Source organism: Ammospiza caudacuta, chromosome 3 (assembly GCF_027887145.1).
Source record: "Ammospiza caudacuta isolate bAmmCau1 chromosome 3, bAmmCau1.pri, whole genome shotgun sequence".
Lineage (NCBI taxonomy): Eukaryota > Metazoa > Chordata > Aves > Passeriformes > Passerellidae > Ammospiza > Ammospiza caudacuta.
Window position 1 is genome coordinate 45,925,286 of NC_080595.1, and position 16,427 is coordinate 45,941,712.

Consider the following 16,427-nt stretch of genomic DNA (forward strand, 5'->3'; position numbering starts at 1 on the left):
TCTGTTTTCATTTGGGTTTTGAGTTTGTTTAGGTTCTTTTTGTTCGTTTGTTTAAAATGAAAGCTGCTGTCTGGCACTGATTTGATGCAGTATTCAGAAAATTCATTTGAACGTATAATATCATATTATTTTAATCTAAAAATTTGTGTTTGGCATTGGAAACGTGTAATTAGAATCCAAGACAGACTTTTCGATATGGCCAATACTTAAAACTTTAAAGATATCAAGCAGCTAGAAAAAAGAAAAACTGGAATGCAAATTAGCTGTAATGATATCTAGCACACAGGAGCCTGTCTCTAGCAGAAACCTGCCCACTTGTGTTGAGAAGCTTCTGGTATATTTCTAGATCTGCAAAAGTAAAAATGATTTCAGCTGAGAGGCAGAGAGGTCACTTCAGAGAAACAGTTGCTAGGAAACATCCCTGAAATTTTTAGTATTACCGTTCATACTCTCTTGACTGTATTTCCTGTTACATATGAGAAGCAGAATTTAAGTTATGACTGCCCTGATATTAGGTTTTTATTCTGGACTACAAAAACTGTCTAATGTCAGGCTTGGTATTTATAGGGATGCATCAACCCACAGAACACAGAACCAACACTCAGAGCTGACTTAAGATAAAGAGGTCTAACCTACACTCAGACCTGATTTTAAGGTAAACATCACCCACAATTCACACCACCACCCCTTTTTGGATATACAGATCTCACTTAGACATCCATTCCTATAAAAGCATATGAGAAGCAGCTAGAAAACAAGTAGGTTATTTTACCAAAATGAAATTTTGGGGTTTTTTTGGTTTAATTCTCTTAGAGGACTTTGAATGATGATATTTCCATGTGCACTTTTATTCATTTTCAGATAAAATATTTTATAAATATAAAACTTAATTTACCTGATTCAATTTTATTGAGTATTTTCCTTGCACACTGTACAAAGGCCTCTTCAACATTCTCCCCTGTTAGAGCACTTGTTTCCAAGAACATCAGCTCTGCATTTGACACAAAAAAAAATCCTCAAAACAAGTCTGGAATAACAGGTATAGTAATTCAAAGCATGAAAGCCAGGAGCAATAAAAATATTTTTACAGAGATCTACAGTCAAAAAGCATGGTCCAGAAAACTAACTTTTGATGGCAAAACCACAAAAAACATCCTCTAAAATTTCAGGCACCCTAGAAAGCTGGAATCCAAAGATAACCTGGGCTGTGCATGCAAAACTGCACTTGAAACCAAACTTCATAGTTTCCCATAAACGGAAGTTACATGCAAAAGCATAGCCAGTAACCAGAGTTGGTAGGAAAGACTTTGATTGATAAAAGCAAAACCAGATTTTGCTGATGGGAGGACTGCAGCACAGAAACTCAGACCAAGACCGGCTGTAGCTGACACAGAATCATGTCCTCAGACTGGAAATTCTGAATACTACAGACCAGGTAAGAATTTTCTGAATCCATGCCCTGCACTAAACTCAGTTTTCAATTAATAAAACTCATTGCTTCAAACTGCAGCACATCCCATACAACTTTGTTATCTACAGAGTCTTTAAGATGCTGAAAAATGGGAATTCATGTCCTTCATTTTCTCCGCAGCTATTTGGAGACAAGGCAACACCTGAAGTTGTATGACATTTCCTACAGAATTTATCTCCACATAGAGGGTATTCTTAAAGGAGCAGCTGTGATTGAAGAACCACTGCTAATGAGACTTATGTAGTACATGTAGTTTTCACTGCAGGCACCACCTCTCTGGGCCTCAGGTACTGACAGAAGTCTTTTCTGTAGACAGGGTACAAAGTACAGCCTAACTGCACAAAAATGTAAATGATCTGAAGGATTATGCATCTTTGAATGCTACATGAAGGTTCTGTACTTACCATTTTCCTGTGCAAACCGGGATGCTTCTAAAAAAGTGACTTCACGATCTGCATCAAGATCCTTTTTGTTTCCACACAATATTATCACAATATTTTGACTTGCTAACATTCTTGCATCCGTCAACCAATTAGTAAGCGCATTGTAGGTTTCCCGGCTGTGCAGGAAATGGAATCCTTTATTAGGACACACTCACTTCTCGTGAACAGATCACCAAACCAAAACTCAGACAGCAAATCTGTGTTTGTGGCAAACAAAATGCTGGTAGTCAGGCGAGGCACCTACACATCTCAGTGTGCCAGTGATGAACTGGGAAGAACATCAGTGTGCTAGTGATGAACTGGGAAGAACATCAAATTCCTTCATGAAACTACTTAAAAGCTCGAGTTTTTAGAAATCAAAGTAAAATTAATCACAATATATAAACAAGCAATAATAAAATAACCACAATTATAAACACACAATTATAAATTGTAAAAATGTGTTAATGTGAAAAGCTAAAATTTTAAGCTCTTATCTAGTTTTAACCTTTTGTGCATGACATTTTGGGATAACAGAATGAGATACTGTTCCACTTGGAATCCAACTGATATTTAAATTACCAGTGGGATTGTAAGAATTTACGAGGCTTGTGTAATGTGCTTGCCTGAACTTTCACACTGGTGTCAGGACCTACACTGCAGGCAGCCACCCTGCACACACCACTTGCCATTGTAGCAGTGGTCAGGGAGAAAGCTTTCAAGCACTAACACTGACAGATGATTCCAGCTGCCCTTAAGCACAGAACACAGATTTCAAAGCCTGCTGAGAGAACCCTTCACTCACAGAACAACAAGCAACAACCCAGTGAACCACCCAAAACTTATCTGACAAATATCAGTCAATGGTGGCAGGAAGAATGTGAACACATGTAATGGTAAGGAGTTTTATTGGCTGCCTATAATATAAAAACATTGAAAGATGCAGAGATGAACAGACTTTTGGCCTACAGTTAAAGAATGTGTAGGCAGAGCTAGATTCTCCAGAGGATGACCTTCTATCCCAGCACACTGATCAGCAGCTTCCACAAGACAGGGTGAACCACCTTGGTTAAGGGTGGCTGAAGTCTGCTCTTGTTCCTGTGGCAAGGCTTGCTGAGCCAGTGGCTGCATGTGGGTCCACCATTAGATCAGCAACCAGGGGGCCAATCTCCACAAATTTGTGCAACCCTTTAGGATTGCTCACATCTGACATTCACAGTATCTCCTGTAAGCAAGTTCCAAAACTGAAATATGCACTGAAACAGAAGTACTTACACTTTCTTTTCTTCCTGCCCAATTTGTTTAGAGCATTAGGTACTTGGGGAGGAACCACTGTACACTAACTGGATCTGGCAGTCTATGAGCAAAGGAGATGCTGGCTTTCTTACCTGGTTATATCATAGACAAGCAAAGCACCTGCAGCCCCTCTGTAGTAACTCCTCGTTACAGACCTGAAATAGAATCACAAATACACATTTTTGTAGTGCCTTCACTGTTTAAAATCTGGGTTAATATAACACAATCTGTATTATGAAATAGAATTCTTATTTACATATTTAAAACAAAACATGTTTTTAGACAATGTTATCAGCTGTGCAGCAGCAAACTAATTACAACCAGGATTTTGATGAAGCACTTTGATTAAATATAGCTGTATGAGGATTCTCAGAGTCCATTATGATCCATGTGGTGCTGAAAGTATCACAAATCATCATAATACAGAACTGGAGGCTGATATCTGGCCAACACACTGAAGAGACCTTGTTAATGAAGACTATATATCACAGCCCAGCTTTATTTAGTCACAACTATATCCAAAGGACTTGTCTGATAGAACACATTTACCTGGACTGCTGCCCAAAACTCACACTTCTACCATCATTCTCACCTTTGTTAATCAACCCCTCTCCCAAAACAGAGACTTCAGACACACACTCCCTTCCCCCAAAATATATTTAAAAACTGATGTCCTATTTGATGGTGAATGTACCCAGGAATCCATTAGATTTTTACTGAGTTTTATCTATGCCTCAGATGTAGAACACTTAAAATACAGCATTAAAAGTACACTGATTGTTATAAGCTGATAAATTGATTGTTTTTTCTCTAAGAAACTTTAGATATCTCAGTCTTTCTAGAAATGTATTTACCCCAATGGATTTGACTGATTTTTTCTTCTTTAATAAAACTGTATATAATTATACTGTGCAATTGCTTTCATGCAGATTTTGAACAGCTTACAGCTTCCTGACATTTATTTATTCCAACCAATAGAAGGTCTCCTAAACATGGAGTTAAGTGCATACTCTTAGTTAAAACAGTTAATTATGAATTTGGCTGGTGAGCAAGATTTTAGGTACCTATTCCACTCATACACCTCAACAGAAAATACCCAATGAAAGACAGGGCAGAAACTCAGACCCTCCAAGGCCAGCATTGCTCTACCTAAATCCATGGATCTGTGTCACTGTGTCCAGGTTGGAAGGTGAATATGAAAGCAGACAAACAATTCCACTTTTTCTGCTTACAAGCAGAGATAAATAATATCCACCACTCAGAGCAGCAATTGTACTAACACTTTATATGATGGCTGAAAGTCATACCTGAACCGTTCTTGTCCTGCTGTATCCCAAATCTGCAATTTGACATATTTACCACCAACATTTATGATCTTTGAACCGAATTCCACTCCTATAGTATGATTTGAGTCATCTTTGACTACGAAAAAAAGAAAGAAAACAAAACTTATTTGAAGAATATTTAGAGTGAATAGTTTTTACAAAAAACAATTTAGATGTTATCAAAAACTCCTCAGTCTTCAAATTACAAACTTCCTGAACCATCCAATTCAGTGCAGCTCATAAGCTCACTGCCATCACACAGAAATGAATGTTCTTACAATTTTTGACCGTTTAGTCAATTCAAACTTAGTACTAAAAAGGCCTGCTTTAAATAATTTCCAGTTCACTTTAATAGGTAGCAAGATACTTTTTGTACACTTTTTTCCAGCTGTGTTTTCTAATACATTGATGCCATTTATAAATACAATTAATGAGAATGCACACAGTCTTGACCATGACTATGCAAGAGTCAATTCTTCTCTAATGCACAAAGTTAAGATACTTGCTCTATGTATGCTCTTGATATCACAGAATCTCAACAATTTACAGCTGCCCTTACTAGCAGCAAGGGCTTGTTTCAAGTTCACTCAGAATCAAGCCATGTTCCTTAGTGCTTACACATCATTATCCTTAAGTATTCCTCAAGAGATAAGGTGAATTACTGTTTGTTTCAAAAAGACAAAGTCACCTTATTTACAAAGGTTTCTAAATGCATATTATTTTTGTTTAATCTTGATACCAAACGTACAGTCCAACAGAAATTTTTCTTTTATGTTCATCTCTGAATAACATTCCCTATTGAATCTCTATCAGCATTTGTCATAGACCACAGTCCTTAACAAAAAAACCAAAGTTACTATTTATCTCAAAAGATGCTACAGGCTTTCTAAATCTACTTAAACAATTCAGTTTTCCTTTCATTATTTTTTCTAAAAGATCCAAGTCTCGACTATATGTACAGGGAACCTTGCAGCTCTCACAGAAACTAAGTCTGTATTTTCACCAACATCTTGTTATATTTATTTGAGAATAACAGAGAGTAATGCTCCATATTAGGCTTTAGATTAAAGACAGTGAGCAATAAGGATTTACAGCATGGTTCTGAACATAATTCTTTACTAAAATCCTCACCTACACAAATAAGAGAATTAGGGGAGCTTCCCTACCAATGACAGGTACTCAGGTAGGCAGAGCCTTTACCTTTGGTACAAGGTAGTGGAGAACTCTTACTGTCCTTCATATGTACTTACATTTTTTTTCAATAAATTGGTGTAGCAAACAGGATTTTCCAGTTCCAGCATTTCCTATCACCAAGAACTTAAACAGGAAATCTGAAGATTGAAAGAAAAAAAAAAATTACTAAATTTTAGTATGGACTCACATTATTGTTACAAGACCAAACCCACCAGCCAGCTATTCTCTTGTAGCTGTTATTTCAAAGAGAAGGGAATAGATGACAAAATTAGCAAAACTGCAATAAATCTGAAGAATTATCCAATGTCTGCAGTAGTGATGTTACACAGCAAGAACTAAGAATTCTTCTTTATGGAGAGGCAAGAAAGACAAAAACAAAGCAGAAATAGCTGAATCTGAGTTCAGTTAAAATCTGAGTTCAGGTAAATGGTTGGCTTATATTCCAGTAATGTGCTTTAAGAGCATGGAAGGTATTAACTATCATCAACACAAATATATAATGATATCATTTCTCAAAATATAAAACTCCAGAGAGGGGTGGTTGTGGTTGGTTTTTGTTGTTGTTGTTGCGTTTCTTCGTGGGTTTTTTTTGTTTGTTTTGGTTTTTTTGGTGTGGTTTTCTTTTGTTTTTAATTTACATTAATTTGGAATTCTCTATTAACAGTTTAATACTCATACTTTGATTTTAATCATTGCACAGCTGAGACAACCACAGTATTTCTCTGCAAAATTTAGAGAGAAGAAATAATTTTTATTCTGGGATGCCTAGTTTCACATTTCTTCTACATGTTAAATTAAATACATGTATTTCTGTTACCTATTTATGAGCCATTTATGTCAATGTTCATTGGTAATACACATGTTCAGGATTTATGGCCCATTTCTATTGTTTCAACAGTTACATAAAATGCTTTAATGCTACCACCACAAATCTGCTTTCAGTTTTGCTAAAGACTGAAGAAAGCTCCCTTGTCTTACAGCTCTCAAAAATGATAAACTGATTTGAAAGCTTACAACTGCTTCCCCTAATATACTGCCACCAAGCAACCTTTACAGCTCATGCAAGATTCCCTATTTATTTTTCTACCAGCAGCAGAATTTCTACTCTTTATTGCACTGTTTCTCTAAGAAACAGAATGCAAGGAAAATGACTTAGTTTGCATTATCAACAAAAATAAAAACATTGATTTTGTTAAGAGTGTTCAAAGCTTTCAAGTGGGCTATATGGGTATTGGCCCAGGGGACAGCTGAATAAAAAGAAAAATTATGCTAAGTAATTCAAAGAACTGATAAAATCCTCTACCAGGACCTTATTTGAGTACTTAGTTTCAAAAATTTAATTCAAGATGCACACAGATCTATGTGCTCATTCCATTTAATGAAGGAGTTACTTGTTATGGTACATCAAACACTCCCTAGCAATGGTAAAAGGAACAAGCAAGTTTGTCAAAGGGTAAGAAGATTCCCACTATTAAAAAGACAGGGCTGTAAGTCCTGGAAATGTCTACTGTTCTTTGTCTTCACCTGTCTTCTGGATTTTATTCATATTTAAAATGAGGTAATGTTTACTAAGGATTTGTGCTTTTTTACATTTTGTCCCTCTTGTTTCAAATGCTGTAACAGGCTCGGAATAGTTTCTGAATTTCACCCTTCTCAGAAGATGGCTGTTTCTTGCTCACAAATATGACCATTTACATGCTCAAGACTTTCTGTTCCAAAATCCTTTCATTTGTCACGCCCCCACCCAGCTGCTCATGCTTTCTGGATTAAAAAAAAAAGTTACAAAAAGGATTTTCCTTCAAAAATTTTGTTAACTCCTTTAAAGAAGGGCCCTTCATGCCACCTCAACTGCAAAACACACTGAAGCTGAGAAGCCTTCACTCTACCAAGTCTTCACTGTTAGCATGAAATGTAGGTATCATAAATAGCCCAATGTGTTAGGCTAAGAAAAAATGCATCTCAAAGAAAGCCAAGTTTCAATTTTTATGGATCAAATATCACTGGTTAGCTGCCTTTTACACCATTTTGTATATTTAAACTATTCTATGTGTGTATAATCTCACTGGTTTTATCACTTTCAGAGTACCTCAAAATGCAAGATATTCTGAGACACAGACATTTAAAATAAGCTGTTTCTGATTCTGTCATTTTTCCAAACATAAATCTGAAATCCTACCAAAACTGGTTCTACTTTGTATCTGGTGAATGCTGTTTGTCAGATTTTCTCCTTAAAAACAATTATAAAATTTATGTTTATCTTCCTTTTTCTCCAACAGAAGCCTCATGTTATTGACAGTGGTACAACAGCTACTGCAAACCTAAAACAGGGAAAGGCTAAAACCAAAACTCTATTCCCCCACTAATTTGCACTGTCACTGCAAGCACTGGCTGTCAGGTGTGGCTCGGGAAGGTGAATTTGTGCAGCCCACAAACCCACAGTGAGCAGCAAATGGAGTACACTGCTCCCTTCTGCACAGACAGGCTGCAGGCCACCCAGGCCTTGGGACAGCCAGGTCACTGCTCTGGAGGAGCAGCACAACAGCAGAGTATTTTCCCCTCAGGTGTTTCAAGTTGAGGTGCTTTATACTTTGTTCTGAAAGCAACAGTGCTATTTGGGGATTTTATATTAATGTCTTCAAATTGATAATATCTTTTAGCAGCACTCCTAATTTCTATCCAGATTCTACTGTGCCAGACAAATTTAAGAGGCTCTCTCCTACAAATAAACTGCTTAGATGCCAGTTCAATGCCTGCTTACTTAGTAGACAAAAAATAAATTTCTATCTGACAAAACAGCAAACGGGCTTTTTAAGATGAAACTTGAAACTAGTCACAATTAACTTTTTCCATAGGATGAAAATAGGAGAAATGTGTTTTAGTCCACTTCATAAAATGAAAATGTCAGCTTCCTAACAAAAAATTTAAAACCTTTCTGCACCAAAGGCAGCAATGTTTCCAAACACATGTAGACTGTAAGACACTGCTACCTTCACAAACATAGCCATGCTTTTACCCTTTTAAACTCCAATTTTATGTAGATTATTCAAACTAACAAAAAGCTTTTAGCCTTATGTCATCAGTTTATCCATGAGCACTGGAAAAACCATATTTCCGTGGTTCAGGAAATACGGAATACTCTGCACATTTAATCAACTGCAAAGAAGGACAAGAAAAAGGCTTTGCCAGTACCAAATGTTAAAAATACCAAGATTTAACAAACTTTTAAGTTCACAGCCCAGCCTATTAACAAATAAGGTAATATCATGTAAGAACAGGGAGAACATTTTTAATCTTGTTATTCTGCAACTTCTTTCTTATAATGTCATTCTGTATGACAACTGGTACCACATCAACTACATTTTTATTACTTATTTTAGCACATGATTTAGGATACAAAATGTTTTCTCTTTAAGCTGTACAAATGTATGTAAAATTTAGCACAGCTTGGAAGCAGAGATATCAAATGAGATTGGGCAGACAGCTTCTTTTAGACCATCACTGTGGACTCAAACTTTATATATTCATTCTTGGCAATTTCAGCAAATGCAACTCACATTCTAGTGTTTGCATTACTGCTTAATTGCTCTGTGTGTTTTCCTTTTTGGTGTCCTCTTCCCAGAGGAGTTAGTTCACTTCATTTCATAGCCTTTTTTTATCTCCTTTTTTTTCCCCTATTGACAAAGCAGCTCAGAGCTCCAGCATTCCAGTCAGCTGCCAACGCTGTCACCCTAGAGAAACTTTTCTTTTGAGTTCTGTTGTTCCTCCTTCATAGAAAAGCTGAAAAGCAACATCATTCAGATGTTACAAATGCTTGCTGCCATGCTGGCTACTGAAAAGGTCTAGAAAAGTTAAAGCACTTTGCCTTTAAATAAGATTGTCTTTATACAGAACAGATTTAGGATCAAAACTGAACTGAACTGCTAAAGGGAAGGAAGGTTACAAAACACGCACCGCAGAAATCATAAGGAGATGAAATGCAGCATAGCATGGCTGTTTAAGGAAATAAAGCATTATAAAGAATCAGCTTACTCCCCACTAAGAGCTACAGGCATCACCTGATCCCAAACAGGGTAGGGCGTGCAGGAGATAAAACATTTTCTAGCACAGGCAAAAAGGAATAAAATTGTGGCTTCACCCTAAAGATGCACCAGCAGCACAAGCTGTTAAACTACATGAATGACATAATATCATTTGTGTTTGTTTTTTTCTTTTGGGGGTGGTGGTGCAGTGTGAGCTGAGGGGAAAGGAGAAGAGAGACAATTGTGGGCTTTGACTCAAGCACCAGCAAAAACAGATGGTTGATGTGGCAACCACCCCCAGACATCCAACCTCCTCCTCTGACTGAGGTCTGCTCCCGCAGAAGAAACAGGCAAACTGCTTCTGAGATACTGTAGCTCAGTCCTCAACATGCAATGAAGATTAAATTGTTTCCTTCACACTGCTAATACAGTAGGGTAGGGGGGAGTCCAATATTGTATCCTCAATCAGAGTTGAAATCCTCCCAACTCCTTGCTGTAGAGCAGAATCACATGGTACTGCTAACTTTGATTTGATTCACTCACGCTGACCCTTTGGAAACTCTCCCATTCATGGCACAGGGCAGGAGGAAAGAGTGCTCTGAAGCATTCCTAGTGGCACAGGCTGCCTCTAAATGAGAGGAGGAGCTCTTCCCACTGCTTACTCCTTTCTCTAGCAGAAAGTTAACCAGATAAACAGGTAGAACAGATCAACCTGCCTCTATTCCAATCTGCAAAAAGAATGCTTCAGAGAGGGAAGCTCTGCTTTCTTACAAGTGAGAGCTATGTTCTCTAAGGAATAAAATCAGATTTGAAACAAACTGAAGACCAGGGTGATAAATGCAAATACCATCAGGTAAATGGCATGGGATGGGATGGTGATAAAATGGCAAATCAAATTGTCCAGACCAAACAGAATTATTTTCAGATGGATGGAAAGACTATACACTCTCTGAATATGACCAAGACTGGTAAACTTATGTGACCAGACTGGGATTTGCAGATGCTGGTGGAAAAAATGCAAGGAACTAAGGAATGAAGAGATTTGACTTGAATCTTACACATTGCATTTATTCAATGCTAGTACAACTTCCATCCTTCTACTATTTAAAATCCAAAAGTGGCTTTGCATTTATTTATTAAGAATAAGTGACTTTTTGTCAGGCTGTCTTTACCACAAAAATATGTATATTTTGCACTGGGAAGTGTGCTAAAACATGCATGTGTTGTTATATTGCAATTATCTACACAACTGCCATTACATCTCAGAAAACTTGAGTTCTAAGAGTTTTCCTATGAATAAGAGATTTGTTTCCACTGTTAAATGTCAAACTTCTAAAAGAATGACCCTTTTCTCTCAAAAGCAGCAGGAAAATGTTCTTTCTAAACCCAATCTCAAAATTCATGGAGATATCTCGTATTCAAGTTTGGTTTGGTTTTGGGAATAAATTGAACACATAAGAATTGAATAGACACAGAATTAAACACATAAATTATTGAACAGATAAGAAAGCTAAGAACAGAAGATACCCAAGTGATGTAATAGATCTGCAGGAGTGAAAATATGAATTGTAAGCTAAATTTAGTGTCAAGACTGAGAAGCTGCAGAACTTTGTTTGAAAAGAAGGAAGAGACAAGAAACTCAATAATTGACAGAATGAGTTGTGAAAAGTGAGTGAACAGAAAACCTTCAAAGAAGACAGAATTTGACATGGAGGAAGAAACTAAGGGAGGAAAAAAACCCAGGAGACATGAAATTAACAGCAGTTGCCAGTGGAAAGACTCTTTATTCCCTATGGATTGAGAAAAATATTTAAAAAATAAGGCCCCTTTCAAACCTCACAGCAAAATTAAAGTCATATAAAAGGCAGACAGCAAAATGACATTGGGAAGCAAAACACCAACCCAACCACCAACTAGTTTCCTGAGCCTATCTGTATGGGATAAAAAGCTTGAGGTTACATAAGTAAAATGATACTAATTCAGGTGACAAGAAAAATCTAATGAATGGCTAAGGACTTAGAAGCTACAGGGATTCCAGGAGGGGGATACAGTGACCCCCAGCCTCAGCCACCAGGAGGAAACTGACCTTGTACTGCTCCCATCCTCCATGGCCATTGGAACAGCTGGCCAGCAACAAACCACTCTTTGTTAGGACAGTGAGCACATGAAATCCAGAGACATCATCAAGCACAGAAGATCCATAATTTAATCACATGGTACTGCTAACTTTGATTTGTCAATGGGGCTGCTACATATGTGGGCAGGACACTGCAGAATTGGTTACTGACTACTGTTACAGTCAGAGATTGTAGAGCCATTAGTTAAACTTTATGCTATAGCTTAGCTTCTATTCTTCTGTGTTCTCTAGAGCCTGATGCTCTCAAGCCCTCTAACTCTGAATTTCTTGTAGCCTGTGAGTGCACAGGACAAACACAGAAACTCCAAAAGGTAATATATCAAACAAGTATTAAACAAATAGGAGGAACAGCCCACAACTACAAAGCTTCCATTTCAAGGGCTTGCTTTCTTAGATACCAAAATAATATTAAAGTATCCACAGCTCCAGTGCCCTACTCTGGATCACTGGAATAATGCAAAAAATGTTTCAATGTTCTGGTTTAAGATACCAATCATCTATGTGGCTTACCTAGCATTATTACAGCATGAAAGGAGGAGCACCACTGAAATGCTGTCATCTCTGGTTTTCTACCAACTCTTTTGGTAGAGACCACCAAAAGCATGGCCAAAATGATCCCAGTTCTAGATCACAGGAGTACAGAGTATGAAGAACTTGTTTAAACTCAAATCTAGGCGGACAAAGCACAGCCCTCTGGTTGCTACATGTAACTTTGACCTGTTTCTAGAACAGGTGGACAAAAGAAGCAGGGTTTGAGTATCCTAATGTTGGCACTTCAAGGGCTGCCCCACACTCTTGCCTCTTTCTGCCCCTTAGCTCTGTGCATTTGCTGTACACCGAAGCACTGACCAGTAGGACAGAACATCAAGCACTGATGACTACAGTATTGAAAATAAAATGACAATCGGGTCACTTGGCCAAATCCTGATGGACACCCCAACCTCCAAAACGGTTTCCAGAGTTATTGTGTCCAATTTTGCTTTGATTATTCAATTATTTCCGATTCAATTCTGATCCTACTCTCATGGACTAGGAATATGAACCTACCACATGGCTTTAAAATATGTTTATTTGTACAACAGCATCTTTATATTGGAAAATATCACAGAACTGTATGGTATGGAAAGGGTAGAAAAGAAATCTATTCAAAGCAGAGATTTAAGTAAAATTATAAAGAAAAGAAATTAATACTATTCAGTTGCTTCTCATCTCCTCCACCTAGCCAGCAATACCAGCTCTGCTTGCCTCTTCGACTCCCCACTTCTCTTTGATGCTTCCTAGCGACGCGCTGGACACACCCTGTCAATGCCCGCACTCCAACTTACTCCATCGGATGTTTCTTACCAGCAGCAGTCAGACACCCATTCCAACACAGGGACAGACGAGCATACCCACTGATCTTCTTCTCCCAACACACTCCCACAATCAACTCCTTCTGACTCCTGCACGTCTAAGACAGCAGGACCGAATCCTTAACTTGACGGCAGAGGCACCCCGGTCTCCAGGTAAAGCAGGGGCAGCTTTTCCCAGCAGACAGGCACCGCAAGTTTCCCGCTGCACTCCCGGACCACAACAAGCAGCGCCCAAGCCGCTCCCTGCAGCAAAACTCCGAGCGCTCCTGCCGGGCCGGCCACGGGCGGGGCAGGCGCTGGGGGCTCAGGGCAGCGGCGGGCAGAGGGGCCCGCCCGAGCCCGGGGAGCCCTCACGCCGCACCGGCTCCTTCCCCGCTCCTCAGGGGGCCTGCCCAGCCCCGGGCCCGCTCCCCCGCAGGGGAAGAGGGAGACGGAGAAGGGGGGGATCCCCTCACCCCGCCCCCGGCTCCTACCGTAGGTCTCGGACATGGCACTCTGCGACATCCCGGGAGGGGTGACCCCCGCCGCCGCTGCTCGCTGCCCGCCCCGCCCGGGCTCGGCGCTGCCGGCGGAGGGAACCGAACAGGCCCCGCCGCCCGGGCCCGGCTCAGCCCCGCCCAGCCCCGCCCCGCTCGCGCCGCTGCCGCCGCCGCGCAGGCGCGCCCGTGCCCGGCGCCCACCTCGCCTCCCCGCGCAGGCGCGGCAGCGGCCCCGCCCCCAAACACGGCGCACGTGCCCGGGGTGCTCCCGCCCGCTCCCCTCACGGGGAAGGCGGCGTCGGGAACGCGCTCCCTCAGCGCCCTGGGGATGGCGGCGGCCCCAACGCGGGCTCCTTACCCGTGCGCAGCACCGAGTCACACACCTCGGAGGGAGAGGCGCTGCTCCCGCCGTTCTCCAGCTTTTATTCCAGTTGGCGCCAAGCAGGGATCCGGGCGGTGACTCGCGAGAGGCTGGCTCCCCGGTCACCGAAACGTCACGCTATTTATACATTTTAAGAAACAAAGGCACCAGCGTTCCTTGGTTACAAGTTACATAGCTTTTTTAAAAATTAGCTCTCAAACCCCTATTTGCTCGTCATTCCTGTCCTTTCTCACGGTAATTATTCCTCAGGCGCAGTTCTGCTCTCCTTCCGAGCCTGGGGTCGGTTTTGGGTAGGTGGTCAGTGAGTCGCGATCTCCCACTGCAGGAATTGCCTTTTCCCCAGGCACTGCTCCGTCCTGACTTCGCTCCTGGCTGGAGTACAGACAGCCCATTCATCCTGGGATTGTCTTCTCTTTTCTTCGTAACAAAAGAGAAGACAAGTATACAATGTTGGCCGAGTATACAATGTTCCTAGTGCAATTGCTTAATTGTAACTGCGCATTAGCTACTGATAACAGCAACAAAAAGTTGCAAAGTTTGGTTCAAATCTTCAGGGGCTAGGCACCTGCAGTGCCTGGCCTGCATTACTCTTTACTGTCTTTATTCCCCTGGCAGCCCTGGTTAGTCTGGCAGCAAAGGGCAATACAGCTCCCACCGCAACAGCCTTTCCATCTATGCCATTCCTAAATAATACTTGGATACTAATGTATCCTCCACATTTTCCTTTCTTCCAATCCTTAAAAAATTCCACTTCTCTTATTTCCTCTTCTGTTATTTCTGGCTATTTTTATCTTCTTGCTCACAGCTTCCCATCCTTTCCACTTCTCCTTCATCTCCCAAGCTGTAGGAAAAACTGCCTATGCTTATCCCAGCCACCTCCTTGCCAAGTCCTCAGCTGGTCAGAGGTCAGCTTTGAAGTTTCAGTCTCCAATCAGTAGAACAAAATGTGCTGAGCCAGCACCAAGAGCCCCTCAGAGAATCTGCTGATTGTTCTTCTTGTTGTGGGTACATACAGACAAAGAAACTAGCCAGAGTTTTTGAAGAATCAACTCCTTAATGAGTTCAAACTATTAACAGTAATTGGAGGTTGTGTAAACAGGTCCCCAAAGTCAGCACAGCCCTGGTGCACAGAGGATATTGAGGCCTAAGATGTCACATGTGAATGTTTCTCTGGCGCATCTGCTCTCCAAAATGCCGTGGAAAGCTGAAGAGCCTTCACATGAGCTGCACAGACCTCAGTATGTCACAGATGTGAGCTTTGTGTCTGAAAGCTGTCCCCCAAAATGGTACATTCTGAGGCTCAGGTTGGACTTTAAAGAAGTTTGGTCTAATATCACCAAATCACTCATAGATGTTGGTTATTTTTCTCAACCCCCCTGTCCCCACCCCTAGAAAGCAAACCCAATGACTCAAAAAATCCCCCACCAAACCCAAAAAACAAACTGAATGTCTTAACCAAAAAAATCCCCAAAGATACTGAAGTAAACAGATTTTACTAGATTACTAAAAATACATCATGGTATATCCAAGAACAAGGGGATTTAGACCTCTTGCACTGTATAAACTTTAGGTTAAGGGGTAAATTAGTCTTGTTTTTTTATTCTGTGTATCTTGCAAGGTGACTTTGTTTTATGGAGTTTATATTTGATAAATGTGTCATTGTGTTAACACCACATTCCTTTGCTTCCAATCACTCTTGATAAGTTTACATTCATCTATCAATAAAATACATCAAAATTGTAAAGGTTTCCATAAAATCTATTAGTTTAATATTGAAGAGGAAAGTGGAGGTTGGGAAAATATTAAAGCAAAGACAAGAGAACATGAGAGATGAATAGGATTTGATGGCTTAGAAATTTTGTCTTGAAGAATAAATTAGAACAAATAGTAAAATTCAGAAATAATAAAGACTGCACTAGGCTCGAAAATATATAGCTGATACCTCAGTAATTTGAGAATGTTGGGCCTGTATGTTAATAAAGCCATTCTTTCTGAGTAATAAACAATAAGTAGCTAGAATTGGCCTTGTTAGTATCTATCTTAAGTACAAAGGTGAAAAAAAAAAAAAATAAACCACAAAGCCAAATGTTTAATTCACATGATTTCTGTTGACGACATCTGCTAGAAAATTTTGGCTTATGTAAAAAGAGATCTATTATACCAAATTGGATCCGCACATCACACACTTCCTCAAATTACTTTCACCACAATTACTGTGCCTAAAACTGGTTGTGGTTGTAAAATTGCTGCTTAGGAGGTCATGTAAGGTTTCCCTAAAAGTCCTAATCTCATTTTTTACTGGTTTTTACTGACCAGTGTACCATAAATAGGAAGGGAAGAGGACCCACAA

At 39.9% G+C, this 16,427-nt stretch overlaps 1 protein-coding gene across 2 annotated transcripts in view; it reads right to left on the bottom strand.

Annotated features, from left to right (window-relative positions):
• RAB4A (RAB4A, member RAS oncogene family) overlaps positions 1-13,819 on the bottom strand; it is a 23,148-nt gene extending 9,329 nt beyond the window's left edge. For both annotated transcript variants that reach the window (XM_058802908.1, XM_058802907.1), the window contains exons 1-6: positions 13,690-13,819; positions 5,765-5,845; positions 4,497-4,611; positions 3,282-3,344; positions 1,876-2,030; positions 896-991 (exon numbers count right to left, since the gene is read on the bottom strand). In XM_058802908.1, the coding sequence (XP_058658891.1) occupies positions 896-991; positions 1,876-2,030; positions 3,282-3,344; positions 4,497-4,611; positions 5,765-5,845; positions 13,690-13,720 (541 nt within the window). In that variant the 5' untranslated portion in view covers positions 13,721-13,819. The remainder of the gene's footprint in view (positions 1-895; positions 992-1,875; positions 2,031-3,281; positions 3,345-4,496; positions 4,612-5,764; positions 5,846-13,689) is intronic.
• Positions 13,820-16,427: the final 2,608 nt, after the last annotated feature.